The sequence below is a fragment of the Bombina bombina genome, chromosome 1, assembly GCF_027579735.1.
Source record: "Bombina bombina isolate aBomBom1 chromosome 1, aBomBom1.pri, whole genome shotgun sequence".
In the NCBI taxonomy this organism is placed as follows: domain Eukaryota; kingdom Metazoa; phylum Chordata; class Amphibia; order Anura; family Bombinatoridae; genus Bombina; species Bombina bombina.
This window is the reverse complement of record NC_069499.1, coordinates 1,458,387,322-1,458,410,536: the sequence shown is the minus strand read 5'-3', so window position 1 is coordinate 1,458,410,536 and position 23,215 is coordinate 1,458,387,322. Positions and strand designations below refer to the sequence as shown.

The 23,215-nt window shown below is 43.7% G+C and overlaps 1 protein-coding gene across 1 annotated transcript in view; it reads left to right on the top strand.

The window, feature by feature from the left end:
* The window catches only part of USP36 (ubiquitin specific peptidase 36), a 195,389-nt gene that overhangs the window by 45,055 nt on the left and 127,119 nt on the right, over window positions 1-23,215 (top strand). Inside the window, exons 6-8 of the mRNA XM_053706269.1 lie at window positions 10,247-10,314; window positions 10,436-10,506; window positions 10,773-10,855. Coding sequence (XP_053562244.1) covers window positions 10,247-10,314; window positions 10,436-10,506; window positions 10,773-10,855 — 222 coding nt within the window. The remainder of the gene's footprint in view (window positions 1-10,246; window positions 10,315-10,435; window positions 10,507-10,772; window positions 10,856-23,215) is intronic.

Below are 23,215 nucleotides of genomic sequence, written 5' to 3'. Positions count from 1 at the left end.
AAGTAGGGTATTTAAAGGGACAGTAAAGTCACATTTTTCTTCCTAAATGGAAAGAGTCCACAGCTGCATTCTTTACTTTTGGGAAATAAGAACCTGGCCACCGGGAGGAGGCAAAGACATCCCAGCCAAAGGCTTAAATACTCCTCCTACTTCCCTCATCCCCCAGTCATTCTTTGCCTTTCGTTCCAGGAGGTTGGCAGAGAAGTGTCAGAAGTTTGTTTTGTCTCTTATGGAGGGTAGTAGTCTTCGACATGGGACGGGAGCTTTAAGTAACCCTATCAGTCTCTCAGTGAGGGCCTGGATGAAAGTTAGTTTGGAGATGCAGGAAGAGTCTTTCTGCGAAACCATCCCGACTCATATTAACAGCTCCAGTAGCAATCGGCGTTGTCGAACTTCGCTGCCTGCTTTCCTCTCTTAAGTCCATGGCGGAGGCGCTGCTACTATTTGTCACACTTGAAGGGCCGTGTTCCTGTTCCACGGCATAGATTCCGGTAAGATAGTTTCATTTTACCTCATCAGAATGTACTCTAACTTTTTGTTTCCCGTAAGGAACTATCTTGCAGGACTTATTAAAGTGAAAGTAAATCCTAGCGTTTTACAAATGCTAGTATTTACTATTGAAACAAACAAAGGGCACTTTCATTCATGAAGTATAAGATACTTCATGTAGAAAGCTCCTTTATTTGATTGAACCGATCGCCGCTTTTAGCTCCTACAGTAAGCGCATGGCTAAAAATAAATTTGACTAAGAGGTGACGTTTTCACCTCTTACCCAATCGCAGTACGGTAAATCTGGCTCCCATGGGCGCCAAGCCGGATTTACCGCACGACTATTGGCTAAGAGGTGAAAATGTCACCTCCTTAGCCAAATTTTTTTTTTTTGCCGTGGGCTGCTGTACAAGGTAAAAATGGCGATCGATTGAATCAAATAAAGGAGCTTTCTACATGAAGTATCTTCACCGACTACTACACATGCGGGTAACCCAGATTATGTTTATCCCTCCTTACAGGGTAGCTTGCCCCCCCCCCCCCCCCCAGAGGTTGCAACTCGTTTTCGCTTTCACATATTTTTGGCGATTATGCATCTGCAAAGTCTAGACGTTTATTTGTGTTTTTGCTCGTGCCCGATTGTCCCGGGTCTACCGGCATTGGTTGGGCCTATACAGTTCCCTACGGGTGCAGCTGTTCCTGAGTGTTGTGCCTTTCGTTACAGAATAGCGCGTCTTCGCGTTTTACTCAGACACGTTTTTGAGTTATTAGAGGATCCTATCCTTAACGGATATGGAAATCCACAGTATTCTACTTCGAATGGCTCACCTCATTAGACATGAGGGGATGACTCCAAACTGTCTGCTTATTGAGGTCTTTCCTAGTTTTTTGTTGGAAGATCAGGATTCAGTTTGGCTTGGCCTGCGGGTATGCCTGTTTTCTTCCTGGGGGTTAACCTATGGGTTGCCTTATTTTCTTTTATCCGGTTAGGATGCCTTTTATTTTCGATTATGTGTTTCCTTCGGGAACTTCTGGGATCGATTCTCTCTGGTTGCTTCTTCGGAAGTTTAAGGGACACGTTAGTCCTATGTTTGTCTGTTTTACCTTCCCCCCTGAGGGAGGATTTAGGCAGTTTGACAGTTATGACCCCAGCTGCAGCTGGTTCTTCTGGGATTCAGATCTTCTGTCCTGTGGCTTATTCAGACACGTGGCGCCTGTTCTGCCTGGCTGGTCCGGTGGGGCGCTGAGTGCTCACAATTATTATTTGTGTGTTTCTTGTTTTTCTTTATAAGTTCACCTAAGCTCTCTAAAAGGATCAGTATGGCAGGAAGGATTGTTATTCAGCTTTCAATCTGATTGACCGGGTCAGTGGAGTTCTGCTGCGTCACTCTTTTTGCTCGGTCCTAGAGTTTCTTTCCTCTCTTTGGAGGATTGGGGGTTTAGCGCCTCCTTACCGCCGTTTTTTGCGGTTTGGCCTTCTAAGGCCCTGGAATTGTGCTTGGTCTTGTTCCTGATGTGGTTCTCTTCTTGAGAACTTTCAGACTTGGACATGGGCAGGGTGTCTCGTCTTTTGGTGGGACTTGCGAGTTTTTCTCGTTCAATTTAATTTGGACATTGTATGGTTATCTCCCGGGGGTCTGGTTTTTAGATCAGACGGAGGATTTCAGTTTCCGGGTTCTCTTTTGGGAGGCTCAGACCTCCTCAGGTTTTTCTTGGTGCAGATGCTCCTTTGGCTTGCCTTCGCCTATTGGTCGGTTTCTCTTGGTCGGCTTGCTAATCTAGTGTGATGGCTTCGCTGCTCTGCTAGCAAAAAACACTGCAGCTATGGCACCTTGTCTGGTGCTAGCAAGTTAAAATCTTCAGGAGATTCCTTCCAGATCAGGGCTTTAGAGATTTGTTCTCTCGGTTCAGCTTCTGGCTGTGTTCTGGGGGCAGGGGCTCTGTCCTTCTGGCCCTTTTGCTGGCCTCTTTTGTCGGGGGGGCTTATATCCTTCTTTCGGAAGTGTGGTCCCTATCTTAGGGCTTTTCCTGTCTTCAGGAGGTTGGGACAGACGGGTTAACTTATTTCAGAGAGAGGTACGCTCTCTGGGTTGTTCTGTCCATCTGGAGAGTTTCTGGCTCTGCCTTGAGTCTATGTTGGGCCTTTAGCTAGATCTCTAGGTCTACGGCCTTGTCGACGGCCTCCATGTGGTGTTCGGGTTGGCATCCGAGCACTGTTGTAATGGCTGTGCCATCTTTCCGCTCGTTGTTTGAGCTGGGGTTTTTCTGGTTCCCTGCTTTCGGAACCTGCTGATGCTTGGGTTGGCCCGGCTGGAGGTAGGTCCTTAGGTCCGTTGTTCTTCTCGGATCTTGGGGGCGCATTGGTCCTCGTTGAGGTTCTGGGCTCTCCTTTTATTTTCGAGACCTATGTGTAGGTTTGGCGGTGCTTAGAGTGTGCCTTCTGTTGTAGAGGTTTAGCACTCTACATTTTGGTAGCCGCTTCTAGCAAGTATTTTCTGTGTCATCCTAAGGATGGCTGTGTGTTCTTGATTCAGATGTTTACCTTCGTCTGGGTCTGCTACATGTAATTTTGCCTGAATTCTTCAGTGTTCTGGGTCTGCTACATGTAATTTTGCCTGAATTCTTCAGTGTTCTGAGCTCGGGGGATGTTTGGTCTCCATTTTCAGCTGTCCCTAAGTGCTGGTTGACTTGCTGCCTGGCAAGTGATGGGTTGCTCTTTTGAAACCAGCTGCAGCTGTCTGCGCCTTGATCGTGTGCTAGCTGTTCCAATCCTTTGCAGGATGTTGTGAGAACCTTTCTCTGTTCTGCTACCTGGTTGTACACCTTGTGGTTTCTTTTTGGATTGGTCATTGCCTCCCATTGTTGTCAGGACCTATTTGGGTCTTGCGAGCTTGGTTTAATTTGAGGGTACTCCTTTTATGGTGTTTATGGTAACCTTCGGTTTCCATTTGGTTCTTCCTTGCCTTGTTCCTTTGGGAGTTCGGATGGGGTTCCCTTTGCTAGTAAAGGGTGTATTATGGGAGATCGACTGTTGGGCGACGGTGTGTCCCGGAGGACTGTTGGCTCAGTTGAGTCTGAGTTGTGGTCTCTAACTAGGCTTCCGGGTTATCTGCTGGTCAGTGTCCTTGGGGCCTTTTTCCCTTCCTGTTTTCTCGGCTTCGGTTGAAGCGGGGTTTTTTTTGTTGGGTAGTGTTTTTCAGACCTGGTGCCCTCAGAATTGGCAGCCTATTGTACCCTCCCGTTTTCGCATTCAGTGTCCTCTATAGCTTGGTATTGTTTTCACAAAAGTAATGAATGCAGCTGTGGACTCTTTTTCCGTTTAGGAAGATAAACATAAATTGTGCTTACCTGATAAAAAAAATTTCCGATGGAAAGAGTCCACAGCTCCCCACCCGTAATTTTATGTGGGGCGTCTTGTTTTTATTCTGGCACCTTTTCACCCTATTTCTTCCACTGTTCCTTGTTCCTCGGCAGAATGACTGGGGGATGAGGGAGTGGGAGGAGTATTTAAGCCTTTGGCTGGGGTGTCTTTGCCTCCTCCTCGTGGCCAGGTTCTTATTTCCCAAAAGTAATGAATGCAGCTATGGACTCTTTCCATCGGAAGAAAAGAAAATTATCAGGTAAGCATAATTTATCTTTTTGTCACCTGGCCAAAAACTGCAGTCCAAAAAATATGCGCACAGTGCTCAAAAAAATTAGAGGGAAGATTGCATATAAGGCATCTTATAGAATCTCGCAATAGAGCTTTAGCGACTCGGGTCCTTGGTGCATGAATTACTCTATTCCCTGTTTTTTTTTTTTCCTTTCTCTTTACATTTGACCTCTTTACTGTGAGCAAGATCATTTCAAGCCTTAACATTCTTTTCTCCAACATTGGTGTGTCCGGTCCACGGCGTCATCCATTACTTGTGGGATATTCTCCTCCCCTACAGGGAAAGGCAAGGAGAGCACACAGCAGAGCTGTCCATATAGCTCCCCCTCTAGCTCCGCCCCCCAGTCATTCTCCTTGCCGCTCTGAACAAGTAGCATCTCCTCGGGGATGGTGAGGAGTTTGTGGTGTTAGTTGTAGTTTTTTATATCTTCTATCAAGAGTTTGTTATTTTAAAATAGTGCTGGCTTGTACTATTTACTCTACAACAGAAAAGTGATGAAGATTTCTGTTAAGAGGAATATGATTTTAGCACAAGTAACTAGAATCCATTGCTGTTACCACGCAGGACTGTTGAAACCAGAGAACTTCAGTTGGGGGTAACAATTTGCAGACTCATCTGCTTCAGGTATGACTAGTCTCCTTCTAACAACACAGGCTAATGCTAGATGACAGTCATTTTTCCACTCAGGGAAAATGGTAAGCCATTTTTCTTTCACCTCAGCAAAAAAGATAACAGGCTTCCCCTTTTTGATTTTTATGCTGGTAGACACTGTTAGGGGCAAAATCGATTGGTTTTTATTACAATATCATGGCATTTGAACGGTTTTATAAGCTCATATACACTTGGGAACGTTTTTTATTGATCTGGCATGTTTTAGACACCTAAATCTAGTCAGGAAGGCCCCTTCACTCTAGTGTGCTGAGGGAGGAAGCCTCATTTTGGTGCTTCAGCTGTGCAGTTGATTTCAAGGCAGTGCATGCAGTTTTCATGTGAGAGGGTCCTGTGACTCAGAAAGTGACTCCAGAAGGCTTATTTCTGTGGATGATTGACCCCTAAGGAAGGTAAAATGCTGCAGCAATACTGTAGCAGGGATTGTAGTGTATAAAAACGGTTAAATCCAACAATTAGCTCTAGTTTGCTTGTTTTAAGAGCTAGAGTCTCCATATTTGCTGTGCAATACTTTCTAAGCATTAAGAAAGGATATTGCCTTCATAGTTTTTTGAACATTCAGAAATAAAGTGTGTAATTTTATTATTTAAAGAGACAGTAACGTTTTTGTTTAAAATCGTTTTTATTGCATTGTTTGCCTGCCTAAATCTGTTTAACATGTCTATGCCATCAGATAACCTATGTTCTGTGTGTGTAGAGACAAATGTGTTCCCCCTTTGAGTGTTTGTGATAATTGTGCCATAGCGTCCAAACAAAATAAGGACAGCTCTGTTACATTTCATAATGTTGCCCAAGATGATTTATCTAATGAAGGTAGTGAGGATAATTCTACATCCTCTCCTTCTGTGTCTACACCAGCTTTGCCCGCGCAGGCGACACCTAGCGCGCCAGTGCTTATTTCTATGCAACAATTAACAGCAGTAGTAGATAATTCTATAGCAAATCTTTTATCCAAACTGCCAGCATTTCAGAGAAAGCGTGATTGTTCAGTTTTAAATACAGATAAAAAAAGGATGAACAATCAGACGCTGACGATGCCTTATCTATTTTACCCTCACATCAATCGGAATTGGCTGTGAGGGAAGGGCTGTCTGAGGGTGAAATTTCAGACTCAGGAAAAATTTCTCAACAGGCAGAACCTGATATAGTAGCATTTAAATTTAAGCTAGAACATCTCCGCGCTTTGCTTAAGGAGGTATTAGCTACTCTGGATGACTGTGATTCTGTAGTAGTACCAGAGAAGTTGTGCAAATTGGACAAATTTTTAGAGGTCCCAGTGCACGAAGACGCTTTTCCAATACCCAAGAGGGTAGCGAGCATAGTGGATAAGGAGTGGGAGAAGCCAGGTGTACCCTTTGCCCCACCTCCTATATTTAAGAAAATGTTTCCCATAGTAGACCCTAGAAGGGACGCATGGCAGACGGTCCCGAAGGTTGAGGGAGCTGTTTCAACACTAGCGAAGCGCACAACTATTCCTATAGAGGACAGCTGCGCTTTCAAAGATCCTATGGATAAAAATTGGAAGGATTGCTTAAAAAGATTTTTGTTCAACAAGGGTTCATCCTTCAACCAGCTACGTGTGTTATTACTGTCACTTCAGCGGCGTCCTTTTGGTTCGAGGAACTAGAAAGGTCGCTCCAGAAAGAGACTTCCTATGAAGAAGTCATGGACAGAATTCACGCATTAAAGTTAGCTAATTCCTTTATATTGGATGCCGCTTTTCAAATAACGAAATTGGCGGCGAAAAACTCAGGTTTTGCTATAGTAGCGCGGAGGGCGCTTTGGCTAAAATCCTGGTCGGCAGATGTGTCGTCCAAGACTAAGTTACTTAATATTCCTTTCAAGGGTAAGACCCTTTTTGGGCCGGAATTGAAGGAAATTATTTCAGACATCACTGGGGGTAAGGGCCATGCCCTCCCACAGGATAGGCCTTTTAAGGCTAAGAACAAGTCTAATTTTCGTTCCTTTCACAATTTCAGGAACGGACCGGCTAATAACTCCACTACCGCTAGACAAGAAGGTAACGCGGCCCAGCCCAAACCCGCTTGGAAGCCCATGCAAGGCTGGAACAAGGGTAAACAGACCAAGAAACCTGCTGCTGCTACCAAGACAGCATGAAGGGGTAGCCCCCGATCCGGGACCGGATCTGGTAGGGGGCAGACTATCTCTCTTCGCTCAGGCTTGGGCAAGAGATGTTCCGGATCCCTGGGTACTAGAAATAGTCTCCAAGGGATACCTGCTAGAGTTCAAGGGACTTCCTCCAAAGGGAAGATTCCACCTGTCTCACTTATCTTCAGACCAGATAAAGAAACAGGCATTCTTACATTGTGTAAGAGACCTATCAAAGATGGGAGTGATAAACCCAGTCCCCTCCGGGGAACAAGGTCTAGGTTTTTACTCAAACCTGTTTGTGGTTCCCAAAAAAGAGGGAACTTTCAGGCCAATCCTGGATTTAAAGATATTAAACAATTTCCTCAGAGTTCCATCCTTCACGTGGCTCTTCCATTCGGTTTAGCCACCGCTCCCAGAATTTTCTCAAAGGTGCTAGGGTCCCTTCTAGCGGTCCTAAGGCCGAGGGGCATCGCTGTAGCACCTTATCTAGACGACATCCTAATCCAAGCGTCGTCTCTTTCCAAAGCGAGGGCCCACACAGACATTGTGTTGGCTTTTCTCAGATCTCACGGGTGGAAGGTGAACATAGAAAAGAGTTCACTGTCACCGTCCACAAGGGTTCCGTTTCTGGGAACAATAATAGATTCTATGGAAATGAAGATCTTCCTGACAGAAGTCAGAAAGTTAAAGCTTCTAAACGCTTGTCGAGTTCTTCATTCTATTCCTCAACCCTCCATAGCTCGGTGCATGGAAGTAATAGGACTAATGGTCGCAGCAATGGACGTGGTTCCTTTTGCTCGAATTCATCTAAGACCATTACAGCTGTGCATGCTCAATCAGTGGAATGGGGACTATACAGACTTGTCTCCCCAAATTCAAGTAGACCAGGTAACCAGGGACTCACTTCTCTGGTGGTTGACCCAGGATCACCTGTCTCAGGGAATGAGTTTCCGCAGACCGGAGTGGGTCATTGTCACGACCGACGCCAGCCTCTTGGGGTGGGGCGCGGTCTGGGACTCCCTGAAAGCTCAGGGCCTATGGTCTCGGGAAGAGTCGCTTCTCCCGATAAACATTTTGGAACTAAGAGCAATATTCAATGCGCTCCTGGCTTGACCTCAGCTAGCGAAAGCCAGGTTCATAAGATTTCAGTCGGACAACATAACGACTGTTGCGTACATCAATCATCAGGGGGGAACAAAGAGTTCCCTAGCGATGAAGGAAGTAACCAAGATCATCCAATGGGCAGAGAATCACTCCTGCCATCTATCTGCTATTCACATCCCAGGAGTAGACAACTGGGAGGCGGACTATTTGAGTCGTCAGACTTTCCATCCGGGGGAGTGGGAACTCCACCCGGAGGTCTTTGCTCAGTTAACCCAATTATGGGGCATTCCAGACATGGATCTAATGGCGTCCCGTCAGAACTTCAAGATTCCTTGTTACGGGTCCAGATCCAGGGATCCCAACGCGATTCTAGTGGATGCATTAGTGGCGCCTTGGTCGTTCAACCTAGCGTATGTGTTTCCACCGTTTCCTCTCCTTCCCAGGCTCATAGCCAGGATCAAACAGGAAAAGGCCTCGGTGATTCTGATAGCTCCTGCGTGGCCACGCAGGACTTGGTATGCAGACCTGGTGAATATGTCATCGGCTCCACCATGGAAGCTACCTTTGAGACAGGATCTTCTAGTACAAGGTCCATTCGAACATCCAAATCTAGTTTCTCTGCAGCTGACTGCTTGGAAATTGAACGCTTGATTTTATCCAAATGTGGGTTTCGAATTCTGTGATAGATACTCTGGTCCAAGCCAGAAAACCTGTGACTAGAAAGATTTACCATAAAATATGGCGTAAATATATCTGTTGGTGTGAATCCAAGGGATTCTCCTGGAGTAAAATAAAAATTCCAAGGATTCTCTCCTTTCTCCAAGAAGGTTTGGATAAAGGGTTGTCCGCTAGTTCTCTAAAGGGACAGATTTATGCTTTATCTGTCTTGTTACACAAACGACTGGCAGCTGTGCCAGATGTACAAGCTTTTGTTCAGGCTTTGGTTAGAATCAAGCCTGTTTACAGAACCATGACTCCTCCTTGGAGTCTAAATTTAGTTCTTTCAGTTCTTCAAGGGGTTCCGTTTGAACCTTTACATTCCATAAATATTAAGTTATTATCTTGGAAAGTACTGTTTTTGGGTGCTATTTCTTCTGGTAGAAGAGTTTCTGAATTATCTGCTTTGCAGTGTAATCCACCCTATCTGGTTTTCCATTCAGATAAGGTTGTTTTGCGTACTAAGCCTGGTTTTCTTCCAAAAGTTGTTTCCAACAAGAATATTAACCAGGAAATAGTTGTTCCTTCTCTGTGTCCGAAACCAGTTTCAAAGAAGGAACGTTTATTACACAATTTAGATGTTGTTCGTGCTTTAAAGTTCTATTTAGAAGCAACAAAAGATTTTAGACAAACCTCATCTTTGTTTGTCGTTTACTCTGGTAAGAGGAGAGATCAAAAAGCTACTGCTACCTCTCTCTCTTTCTGGCTAAAAAGCATTATCCGATTGACCTATGAGACTGCCGGACGACAGCCTCCTGACCGAATCACAGCTCACTCTACTAGGGCTGTGGCTTCCACATGGGCCTACAAGAACGAGGCTTCTGTTGATCAGATATGTATGGCAGCGACTTGGTATTCTCTGCACACTTTTGCCAAATTCTACAAATTTGATACTTATGCTTCTTCGGAGGCTATTTTTGGGAGAAAGGTTTTGCAAGCCGTGGTGCCTTCCATTTAGGTAACCTGATTTGCTCCCTCCCTTCATCCGTGTCCTAAAGCTTTGGTATTGGTTCCCACAAGTAATGGATGACGCCGTGGACCGGACACACCAATGTTGGAGAAAACAGAATTTATGCTTACCTGATAAATTACTTTCTCCAACGGTGTGTCCGGTCCACGGCCCGCCCTGGTTTTCATAATCAGGTTGAAATTTTTTTTGTCTTTATACACTACAGTCACCACGGCACCCTATAGTTTCTCCTTTTTCTCCTAACCGTCGGTCGAATGACTGGGGGGCGGAGCTAGAGGGGGAGCTATATGGACAGCTCTGCTGTGTGCTCTCCTTGCCTTTCCCTGTAGGGGAGGAGAATATCCCACAAGTAATGGATGACGCCGTGGACCGGACACACCGTTGGAGAAAGTAATTTATCAGGTAAGCATAAATTCTGTTTTTTTCAGCTCAGAAATTATATGCAATGTCTTCATTTGCAGAGAGCTTATCCTCCGGCTGCTGTTACAATATTGAGCACAATCCAGCTCAAGATTTATATTTTTTATTCTAGGCTTGATCGCCAGAGTCAAGCTACAACCTTGGTACATCAGATATTTGGAGGTTATCTACGTTCTCGAGGTGAGATGATATATTGTAAATATATAAGTAGCACAAAGCACAAATATTATTATTATTATTATTATTATTATTAAAATAAATATATATCTATCATTTTATTTATATTTTTTTGTTTTTCCAGTAAAGTGTTCTGTGTGTAAAAGTGTGTCTGACACCTATGACCCGTATTTGGACATCGCACTAGAGATCCGGGTATGTCAAATAAAAAGACTAGGTTACCAGACATATTGCTATATTTTGAGAAATGTAGATATGGGTAGTTAAGAGTTAACCCATTCCACTAATACTAGAAAAAATAAAGCTTTAGTTTGATTCCTTGAAATTCCTAGATATTCATGTTATCTCTTTGTAGTATATCAGTGTATTTGATTGTACTAAGTGATGTTGCTGCATGAGATACCATTGCAACTTCATATCCTATAGTTCGTGACCAACCTTTTTCCTTTCCTTACCTATAGCACGCTGTTAATATTGTTCGTGCGCTGGAGCTGTTTGTAAAGTCAGATGTCCTGAGCGGCGAGAATGCCTACATGTGTGCAAAGTAAGAGCATTGGAACATTATCCTGGGGAAAGAGTGGCTTGAATTTTTGTATGCAGGAGATAGGGATTAATTTTCTGTTTTGAGGGTGGCATCTTAGGTCTTAAAGGGACATTAAACCCAATTTTTTTCTTTCATGATTCAGATAGAGACTGCAATTTTAAACAACATTCCAGTTTACTTCTATTGTCTAATTTGCTTTATTCTTTAGATATACTTTGTTGAAGAAATAGCAATACATTTGGGTGAGCCAATCACACGAGGCATCTATGTGCAGCCACCAATCGGAAGCTACTAAGCCTATCTAGATCTGCTTTTCAGCAAATGATATCAAGAGAATGAAGCAAATTAGATAATAGAAGTAAATTAGAAAGTTGTTTAAAATTGCATGCTCTTTCCAAATCATTAAATAAAAAAATGTAGGTTTCATGCCCCTTTAAACTAAGTTTTGTCTTGTGATGTAGGACACTAATAGGGTTCTGACAATACAAAGATACTTTGGTCACTGAGATATAGTCCATAGGGAGTCCTGGCTTGAGATATCCGGAACTGGGAGGGGCAGGTTATCTTAGAAACCATCTAAAGCAATTTATAATTATATATCTTATTTGGTCAACTAGATTGAAAATCAGCTTATGTTTTCTTGGGTGTTCGGTCTCTACAAATCTTGACAATGAGACCTAGTAACCTTGAACCTTGCTCTGAATTTGACTAAGTAAAGATTTTGTTGTAATCCACTTTTGTTATGTTCTTAGCACAAAAGTATTTACCTAAATATTACAGTGAACATTTGGTTATACTACATTATCTAAATCTGCACACACAGAAAATGTAAGACTTTTGAGATTGCATAAAAAAGAATGCAATATACTTTTATTTTTTATGTCGCCTTTTCCTGTAATTTATTTTTGAAATTGTGGGTTTTCCATTCTGAGAATTGGAAGTGCATGCTTCATACTTAAAGGCATAGTAAACCCAAAAATGTTTTTACATTTTAAAAAACTTCATAAAAAGTTAATAAATAATGTGAATAACACCTATTAACTATTTTCTTTTAGAAGATATGATGAGTCCACAGATTTCATCCTTACTTGTGGGATATCGCCTCCTGGTCAGCAGGAGGAGGCAAAGAGCTCCACAGCAGAGCTGCATTATATAGCTCCTCCCTTCCCTCCCACCCCGTCATTCTCTTTACCTGTGTTAGTGATAGGAAGAGGTAAAGTGAGGTGTTAGATTTTAGTTGCTTCAATCAAGAGTTTATTAATTTTTAAGTAGTGCCTAAGTGTGCTACTGTGTGATGGGGTGTAGCCTAGACCAAATCACACTCTTCAGTTAATAAGAGAAGCATTTGGTGGCTTCAAAGCAATGGGAACTGGTGGGACATAATTCTCACTGCGCCTCCCATACTTGTGCTGCCCTTCTGTTGATGGTCTTAGAAAATGTTAACTAAGACCCTTCTGTCTTCACAGGACCCCAGGAGGAAGAAAGAATCCTCTTGATGCTGTGAGACTCTCATGCTGTTCCTCAGCATAGAGGTAAGTGCAGTCTTTATTTCTGGGGCTCTGCAGCATATCTCAGAATTGGCTGTACTATGCCTTTCTGTTAGGGGTTATGGGCTCGGGTAAGGGCTTCCCTTTTTAACAGGTGTGGGTTATCATTTTTATTAATAAATGGGATTACCAGCATTTTCCCCAACTCATTCTGGCATTAAACATTTAAGCCTAGAAGCGATGGGATCAGTATTAAGTTCAGTTGCTTTGAGTTTAGCAACGGGCGATTATCTGATTATTTTTTTGTTGTTTGTGAATGACATATGGTTATGAGGCTGACGCTGGGAGTAATGCCGGAGTCGGAGGGAGATAAAATACTCTCTATCAGGCTCCAGTGTATGGCGGTGCTTAAGCTTGGTTTTTCCCGGGGTGTGTTGTGTACCGCCCATGAAGGGCGGGGCCTAGTATTGCGTGCTTTAGCAGTTGGTTTTGCGGAGTATCCGGTCGGCAGCATTTACTTACGGCTTCTAAGTCCGCTTGTCGCTAGTATATACAAGCGATCTTGGGCACGCCGTTATAGAGGATCGTTTTTGATCAGTTTTATTTTTAAAGACACAGTGCACACGTTTTTTTCTGATTACATAATTACCGGAGACACGACCAAGCTAGTTTTTGCTTTTTGCTAGCATGGATGATTTTGAACACAATACATGTCCTATGTGTTTAGATGCCATTGTGGAACCCCTGGTTACGTTTTGTCCCTCATGTATTGAGAGGGCCTTACAGTGTAAAGAGCAGATTTTCTTTAATAAAAATATGTCTAAGGATTGCTCTCAGAATGATGAGATTCAGGGTATGCCGCACCTTTCTCCCCAAGCGTCACAACCTTTAACGCCCGGTCAAGCGACCCCGTGTTCTTAAACGGTGTCTGCTGCATTCACTCTGCAGGATATGGCTACAGTTATGTCATCTACTCTTTCAGAGGTTTTATCTAATTTGCCTGTGTTTCAAGGCAAACGCAGTAGGAAAGAGGCCCATTTGGTCCATACGACGTCTGATGCTTTAATGGCAATTTCCGATCTACCCTCCCAGGGCTCTGAATTGGGGGGTTTGGAGGCTCTATCTGAGGGGGAACTTTCTGACTCAGGAAGTGCTTTGCCTCGAACAGATTCGGACGTGATGTCCTTTAGATTTAAGCTTGAGCACCTCCGCCTGTTACTATGTGAGGTTTTATTGACTCTGGACGACTGTGATTCTATTGTGGTCCCTCCAGAGAAATTGAGTAAGATGGACAAATATTTGGAGGTCCCTTCTTATTCTGACGTTTTCCCTGTTCCTAAGAGAACTTCAGAGATTATTGCTAGGGACTGGGAAAGACCGGGTATCCCGTTCTCCCCTTCTCCTATTTTTAAGAAAATGTACCCTATAGCTGACACCGTTCGGGATTCTTGGCAGACGGTCCCTAAGGTGGAGGGAGCTATTTCTACTCTGGCTAAGCGTACGACTATTCCTATCGAGGACAGTTGTGCTTTCAAAGACCCTATGGCTAAGAAATTGGAAGGTCTCCTCAAAAAACTCTATGTTCATCAGGGGTTTCTATTGCAACCGGCGGCCTGCATTGTGATGGTCACGACTGCAGCTGCCTTTTGGTTTGAAGCCCTAGAAGAGTCTCTCAGGACTGAGACTCCTTTGGAAGAAATACAGGATAGAATTAAGGCTCTTAAATTGGCTAATTCCTTTATTACGGATGCAGCCTTTCAGATCACCAAATTGGCGGCTAAGAGTTCGGGATTTTCCATCTTAGCACGCAGAGCCTTATGGCTAAAGTCTTGGTCTGCGGATGTTTCCTCTAAATCTAAGCTTTTGGCTATTCCTTACAAGGGAAAGACCCTGTTCGGGCCTGACTTGAAGGAGATCATTTCTGACATTACGGGAGGTAAGGGTCACCTCCTCCCTCAAGATAAAACATCTAAGCAAAGGGGACGACAGAGTAATTTTCGTTCCTTTAGAAATTTCAAGCGAGTCCCCTCTTCCACTAAACAGGAAGGGAATTTTTCACAAGCCAAGCTCACCGGGAGACCTAACCAGGCTTGGAACAAGGGTTAACAACCCAAGAAGCCTGCTGCTGCTACCAAGACAACATGAAGGGGCGGCCCCCGATCCGGGACCGGATCTAGTAGGGGGAAGACTTTCTCTCTTTGTCCAGGCTTGGATAAGAGACGTTCAGGATCCCTGGACACTAGAAATCGTGTCTCAAGGGTATCAGTTGGAGTTCAAAAATTCCTTCCCCAGAGGAAGGTTTCTTCTTTCATGATTGTTTGTAGACCAGATAAAAAGAGAGGCGTTCTTACGCTGTGTAAAAGACCTCTCCTCCATGGGAGTAATTTGTTCCGTTCCAATACAGGGACAGGGGTTTTGCTCAAATTTTTTTGTAGTTCACAAAAACGAAGGAATGTTCCGACCCATTTTAGATCTCAAGAGTCTAAACAAGTTTCTCAGAGTTCCATCCTTCAAGATGGAGACTATTCGGACAATTCTTCCATTGATCCAGGAGGGTCAATATATGACTACCGTGGATTTAAAGGATGCATATCTTCATATTCCTATCCACAGAGATCATCACAAATTCCTGAGGTTTGCCTTTCTGGACAAACATTTTCAGTTTGTGGCCCTTCCTTTCGGTCTGGCCACGGCACCCAGAATCTTCACAAAGGTTCTAGGGTCTCTGCTGGCGGTTCTCAGGCCGCAGGGCATTGCAGTGGCGCCTTATCTGGACGATATTCTGATCCAGGCGTCATCTTATCAGCTGACAAAGTCTCATTCCGACACTGTTCTGTCTTTTCTAAGGACTCACGGGTGGAAGGTGAATCTAGAAAAGAGTTCCCTAATTCCACAGGCAAGGGTTCCTTTCCTGGGAACTCTAATCGACTCTCTATCCATGAAAATCGTTTGGACGGAAGTCAGAAAGTTAAAGATTCTGAATACATGCCGATCTCTCCAGTCCAACCCTCGGCCATCAGTGGCTCAGTGCATGGAGGCAATTGGATTGATGGTGGCGGCAATGGACATGATTCCGTTTGCTCGTTTTCATCTCAGACCTCTACAACTGAGCATGCTCAGACAATGGAATGGAGATTATGCAAATTTGTCTCCTCAAATAGATCTGGATCAGGAGACAAGGGAGACTCTTCTTTGGTGGTTGTCGCTGGATCATCTGTCCCAGGGGAAATGCTTCCGCAGACCCTCATGGGAGATAGTGACAACGGATGCCAGTCTGATGGGATGGGGAGCAGTCTGGAATTCCTTGAAAGGTGTATGGACTCGATCGGAGTCTCTACTTCCCATCAACATTCTGGAGTTGAGAGCCATATTCAATGCGCTTCAGGCTTGGCCTCAGTTGGCTTCGACCAAATTTATCAGATTCCAGTCGGACAACATCACGACTGTAGCTTACATCAATCATCAGGGAGGAACAAGGAGTTCCTTAGCGATGACAGAAGTAACCAGGATAATTCAGTGGGCGGAGACTCACTCTTGTTATCTGTCAGCAATCCACATCCCAGGAGTGGACAATTGGGAGGCGGATTTTTTGAGCAGACGGTCGTTTTATCCGGGGGAATGAGAACTCCATCCGGAAGTATTTGCCAGCCTGACTCTCGGATGGGGCAGGCTGGAGCTGGATCTTATGGCGTCTCGTCAGAATGCCAAGCTCCCTAGATACGGATCCAGGTCCAGGGATCCTCAGGCCGAACTGATAGATGCCTTGGCAGTGCCTTGGTCGTTCAACCTAGCTTATGTGTTTCCTCCATTTGCTCTCCTTCCCCGGGTGATTGCTCGAGTCAAACAGGAGAGGGCTTTGGTGATTCTCATCGCTCCTGCGTCTGGCAGATGTTCAGTCTTTTTGTCAGGCTCTGACTAGAATCAGGCCTGTGTTTAGACCAATTGCTACTCCTTGGAGTTTGAATTTAGTTCTTAGTGTTCTTCAAGGGGTTCCGTTTGAACCTATGCATTCCATAGATATTAAGTTATTATCTTGGAAAGTTTTATTTTTGGTTGCTATTTCTTCTGCTCGCAGAGTTTCTGAGCTTTCAACATTACAATGTGATTCTCCTTATCATATTTTCCATGCAGATAAGGTAGTCTTTTGTACCAAACCTGATTTTCTTCCTAAGGTTGTTTCAAATAAAAATATTAATCAGGAAATTGTTGTTCCTTCCTTGTGTCCTAATCCTTCTTCTAAGAAGGAGCGACTGTTACATAATTTAGACGTGGTCCGTGCCTTGAAGTTTTACTTACAAGTAACTAAGGAGTTTCGTCAATCTTCTTCCCTGTTTGTTGTTTTTTCTGGGAAGCGTAGGGGTCAGAAAGCTACGGCTACCTCTCTTTCTTTTTGGCTGAAGAGTATCATCCGTCTTGCATATGAGACAGCTGGACAGCAGCCTCCTGAAAGAATTAGGGCTCATTCCACTAGGGCTGTGACTTCCTCATGGGCGTTTAAACATGATGCTTCTATGGAACAGATTTGCAAAGCTGCGACTTGGTCGTCTCTTCACACTTTTTACAAATTTTACAAATTTGATACTTTTGCCTCGTCTGAGGCCGTTTTTGGGAATTAAGTTCTTCAAGCAGTGGTGCCTTTCCGCTTAGGTTACCTGTCTTGTCCCTCCCGTTTCATCCGTGTCCTATAGCTTTGGTATTGTATCCCACAAGTAAGGATGAAATCCGTGTACTCATCGTATCTTGTAAAAGAAAAGGGAAATTTTATTCTTACCTGATAAATTTGTTTCTTTTACGATACGATGAGTCCACGGCCCTCCCTGTTTTTTTTTGTGAGACAGGTCTTTATTTTTGTTTAACTTCAGTCACCTCTGCTCCTTGGCTTTTCCTTTCTCTTCCTAACTTCGGTCGAATGACTGTAGTGGGAGGGAAGGGAGGAGTTATATATGCAGCTCTGCTGTGGAGCTCTTTGCCGCCTCCTGCTGACCAGGAGGCGATATCCCACAAGTAAGGATGAAATCCGTGGACTCATCGTATCGTAAAGAAACAAATTTATCAGGTAAGAATAAATTTCCCTTTTTTTTCATAAGCATGCAATTTGCAAAATAAAATCGAATTGCTGCCAAACACTTCTTTTTGAGCTTTAAGGCTGTGACACACTGCAAGCGGAGCGGCACGCAGAGTGTAGATGCGGATGTGCGCGCTCAGTGTGTCCTGCCTTTTCATCTCTAAGTGAGCACTCTGTTGCGTCAGGTCACATAGCTGAGCGCTCAGGGATGAAATATTAAACTTCAGAAGCGATGCGACGCGGTACGAAGCTGCTGCATCGCTTGCAGTATGTCACAGCCTTAATTCTTCTAAATAGCCGACTTCTATCTAAGTAGAACTAATATGGCGTCAGGTATGCACATTTGCATAAAATTTGTGAAGCTTATGGGCATATGTGTCTAATCTTCTTTACCTTCACTGACAGGATGTTACCACTGACAGGATGTTAATTATCAATGACGCTAACATCCCTTTAGCTATTGCTTACATTCTGGCGTAGCACATATTACTTTTTGACCCCCATACAATAAATCTCTAGAATGACAAACTAAAGTGGACGTTATTGGCCGAAAACCGCTGCTCAGTTATGACGTTGATTGTAGGTTAAAAAACATGGAAGCGTGTAGATTTGCTGATAATCGCGAATGTGAGTGCCCACAAAAGAGTATGCACATGCCAAGATTGAGGACCGAGGCTTATTTAAATATTAAAATCACACGCTTAGTGCTGCAGCGCCTTTGATTGAAGGACTGTTTACACTGATTTTTTTTTTTATAGAGTTTAAAACGTCATTTTAAGGTAAGAAGCAGTTGTTTATGCTCCATGACACCTTAAAGGGCCATTATACACCAAATTTTTATTTGCATAAATGTTTTGTAGATGATCCATTTATATAGAAAATAAAAAATAGGGGGTATGTCTGGGATGGCGCCACCCCAGACACCCCCCCTATTTTTTAGTTTTACCTTAAGTGGATCTTTGAGGTTAATCCACTTGTTATTTCTGGGATCGGCTGTAGAGAGATAGTGTTGTATCTCCTAAACGCTTCCCTGTCTAGTCTGATCCATTTATATAGCCCATCTGGGAGTGTTTTTTTGTAACAATGTATAGTTTTGCTTATTTTTTAATAACATTGTGCAGATTTTCAGACTCCTAACCAAGCCCTTCAGTTTCAGAAATAGACACGCTTTTTCAGTCTACTGCTGGCTTCTGTTAGTATAATCAGTTTTTTCATATGCGAGGGAGGGGGGGGTCTGCTATTAGCCCCTTTCTCTGGGTGTTCCTTTAACCTAATCACCAGTGCTAAACTTTGAGCTTCTATGTAAGTTTTTTTTTTTTTAAAGGTTTTATACTGTATTTCCTTCATAATATAAGGAGAGTCCACGGCTTCATTCCTTACTGTTGGGAAATACTGAACCTGGCCACCAGGAGGAGGCAAAGACACCCCAGCCAAAGGCTTTAATACTTCTCCCACTTCCCCTATCCCCCAGTCATTCTTTGCCTTTCGTCACAGGAGGATGGCAGGGAAGTGTCAGAAGATTTGAGTTGTTCTTTAGGAGGGGTATCTGCCCTTTGATATGGGACTGGAGTTTTAAGTAGTCTTGTCAGCCTCTCAGTGAGAGCATTGACAAAGGTTAGAGTCTGGAGATGCAGGGAGAGTCTTTCTGCGAACCCATCCAGACTGCCTGTTAACAGCTCCTTAAGCAATCGGTGTTGACGAGTTTCACTGTTTGCTTTTTCTTCACTCATGTCCATATCAGGAGCGATGCTACAAGACTCTCACACTTGAGAGGCTGTGTTTCTGTTCCACAGCATGGATTCTGGTAAGATCGTTTAAATTTTTACATATGTTGAAAACGCTAGAAGACAGGGTCACAGTGTGACTCCTTTTATCTTAATAGAATCACGGGTTAATATCTCCTGAGAGAGGTTATTGAACAGTGGGGGTTAATCAAATGTGATGCTTTGATTTTATGCTGCTTTATCTGTGAGATTTCATTTGGCTCATAGATTGTCATGTGGCTGGAACACACAGGTTTTTACTTTCACTTTGAACGCTTGTGCAACATGTAGCTTGGCACGCTTTTTCTTATAGCAGGGGCGGTCCTGCCTTGTGCACCATGTGACCGGGAGTGGTCATTTCCTCTTTCCTGACCGAGCTAGCTGTCAGATGGATGGATTTTTCTCTGTTTTGCCTGGGTCTAGGAGGTGGTGAGTGCCCCAGCCATTAGGAGTATAAAGGTGCCGTTTTTGTGAGAAATAAAAAGATTGTTTTATACTGTGTCCTATTGTGATTAGCGCAAGCTATAGAGGATTCTGATATTCTTGAGGGTACTCCCTCTATTCCAAATAGTAAAACCTGTTTATATTGTGAGGAGGCCTTGGTATGCCCGCCCTCTCAACTGTGTTCCACATGCATTAACAAAGTTATTATGTCTAAGAAGGTTAACCCCTTTCATACCACTGAGCCGTCCTCTTCTAAGGACTCGCTGTCCCGTGAGGTGCATACCAATCAGTCATCTCCCTCATCACATGCAGCTTCCCGTAGCACGCCTGATCCTCCAGCTGGAGGGAGCCTTTTACCATCAGACTTTACAGCGCAGTTAGACGGTGGTGTCTGAGGCCCTTAGTTCTTACCTCGCCTTGCCAAGCGCAAGCGAAAGGTTAAACATAGCTCTCCTGTCCAGGGGTCATCAAGTGATTTATTGGATTTATCTGTTTTTCAATTATCCAAGGATGGGTCACACTCTGAGTCTTCAGAGGGTGAACTTTCTGGATCGGAGTCTGCTACCTCTAGGCATCCTGCTGCGGAGGAACCAGCCTTTAGATTTAAGATTGAACACTTACGTTTTCTTCTAAAGGAGGTTCTGTCTACATTAGAGGTTGCAGAGGCCAAGCTGCCTCATGAACCTTTATTTTTTTTTTTAATCAATTTTTATTAAAGGCAAAAAGAAACTTTGTTACATGAGACATACAATATAGAAAGCCCAGACAAAACATAAATTGCATATTCAGTTTACATAGAAATCAGATTCACTACAAAGCAGTTGTCTGGTTCCTAGAGTCCATCCAGAAGTATGCCTATTTTCCTTTTTAGTTCAGTAAATACGAAATACATATCTATAATGAGTGGTTAATGGGTACTACGTCCTTTATCTGTAAACTTGAACCACTTAAATAAACAAAACATTGGTAACTATTAAAAAGCAAGCATTAGCCAACCTTCTTTAATAGAGAGGAATCTGCAATAGCTTCAGAACTGCATTGTACCAATTAAGTGCATGGGGGTGAGGAAGGGGGAAGGTCCAGAGAAGGAGGGGAGAAAGGAGGAGAGGAAAAAAGCTCAGGAGAGGAAGAGAAAGAAGAAAATAGAAAAGGAGTCTCCTGGAAGTATCCAGGTTGAGAGTATGGTTCGGTCATCCCTACTCCCTAGGTTTTGTATGAAGAGAGTTCCAGGGCTCCCAGATTCTATAATAGTACCTCTAGTGATAGACACCACTTCCTCCATACCTCTAATATAGTTAACAATTTCTAACACTTTGTGTATCAAGGGAGTTACCCGCTGTCTCCAATGCCTCGCTAGAGCAAGTTTCATTGACATCATAATGTATACAAATAAGTGTTTTTGTGCTGTAGTGCTCTGGGGTAGTCCTATGTGTAGTAGGCATCTCTCCGGTGTCCTCACTATCGTAATTTTCACACAGAGGTCTAACGCCTCTTTCCATATATTTTGTATGCAAGGGCACTCTCACCATATACGAAGATCATCTCCCCTATTTCTACAATTCCTCCAGCATAAGTCTGAGTTAGTGTTTGAGAGTCTACGTAATCTGACAGTGCCACTTAGCCAGAAGTTTGTAGTAAAGCTCAAAGAGTGTAACGCAGTGGACTGCTGCCTTAGTCAGTGTAATAGCTGTTTCCCAACTCTCGGGTTCCCCAACAAATATAAGGTCCCTTTCCCAAGCTATAATGTTATGAGTCTTTATCGTCAGGGAGTCCATTTAACACTTGTAGTGTATTGTCATAGGTCTCCACCCCTGTAGCCCTGCCTTCCATCTTGTTTCCCATAAGGTCATGTCTCTAGGTGCCGAGGAGGTGAAACCACAGCTGTGTATGATAGACCGAAATCTCATTGACTCAAATGAGTTTTTGGGGGATATCAAATTTAAAATTTAACTCAGCTGCAGTAAGCCAATGGGTCCCATCGTATAGATCTATCATTGTTTGGAGACATGGAATTTCCCAAATATTAGAATTAGATACAGCTAGGCATAGGACCAGGCCTCTGGCGCTATGGACTGGAGAGGCATGAGGGGCCACCTGGGGATAATGTCTTAGTTTATGCCAAGCTTTTAAGCAGTCAAGCAAGACTAGATTGGTAATCGGGGACTTGGCTAGACAGTGTTGGGGTAGCCATGGGAGGTCCTGTAAGGAAATATTGGCCCGGGAGCGATGCTTGTTCTATCTCGTACCATCTGGGTCGCTCTCCCAAGCCTCGCTAATTAGAAATGTGTCAACATTGCGGCATCGTAATAGGATTTCAGGTTGGGTAGTCCCAACCCTCCTTTCTCAATAGGCACCTGGAGAATATTTCGAGCTATACAGGGTTTGGTATTACCCCAAACATAGACATTTAAGATCGATTGAAATTGGTCCAAGACGGCTTTTGGAACCCCCAGAGGCGAACATCGGAATAGGTAGATAAGCTTCGGGGGCAGCATCATCTTGAAAGCAGAGATTCTCCCCATCCATGATATTTCTCTGTATCTGGGGAGTGCAACATCATGTTTTAGGGATTGTAAGATGCAAGAATAATTCCTCTCAACCACTCTTTTCGGGTAATGTGAGAGGAAAACCCCCAGATGCTTGATGCCATCTCTGTTCCATTTGAAAGAATACTGCTTCCGAAGACTTTTAGTTTGGTGGTCAGATTTAGAGGGTAGGCCTCTGTCTTATCTACATTCAGCTTGTGGAACGATAAGGTACCAAAGGATCTGAACAAATCTAGGAGGTGGGGTAAGGAGTTAGTGGGGTCCGACAGGAAAACTGTTAAATCGTCAGCAAAAAGACTTGGTTTCTGAAGGGTAACATGCAGAAAGAGACCTTTAATATTTGGATGTTGTCGAATCACAGCTGCTAAGGGTTCAATTGTCATGTTGAATAGAAGTGAGGACAGAGGACACCCCTGTCTAGTCCCATTACTGAGAGAAAAGAGGTCGGAGCAAAAGCCCAACCCCCTCACTCTGGCTGTGGGGCCAGAGTATAGAGCACAAATCACAATCTGAAAGTCCCTCGGAATACCCAAATGCGTCATCACTTCATCCACATATTCCCACCTGACCCTGTCGAATGCCTTCTTGGCATCGAACGACAGGGCCAGATATGGGAAGCACAATGTATCATAATGTTTTGGAATTTCTTGAACTCATCACTATTTTATGATCAGGTTTAGATTTCTTGGGGTGTATTTTGTCTACCAGAGGGTCCCAGGTAATATTAAAATCGCCTCCCAATAGGAGAGGGCCCCGTCTAACTTGTGTAACTCGTTTCAGCATTTGCTGCATAAACGGTCCCTGCTTCTCATTTGGGGCATAAACATTCACAAGGGTACAGATCACGTTGTCTAGTTCGCATACTACGATTATACATCTACCTTCTGGGTCTATCAATTACAATCGGGTTATAAGCAATATTCCACCTAAGGAGGATCGCTACTCCTCTCTTTTTTGAATGATGTGTGGTGTGGATACAAGTGTTATACAAATTAGACTTGAGGGTGCAGTGCGGTGAGTCAGTCCAGTGGGTCTGCTGAATGTAAACAATGTCA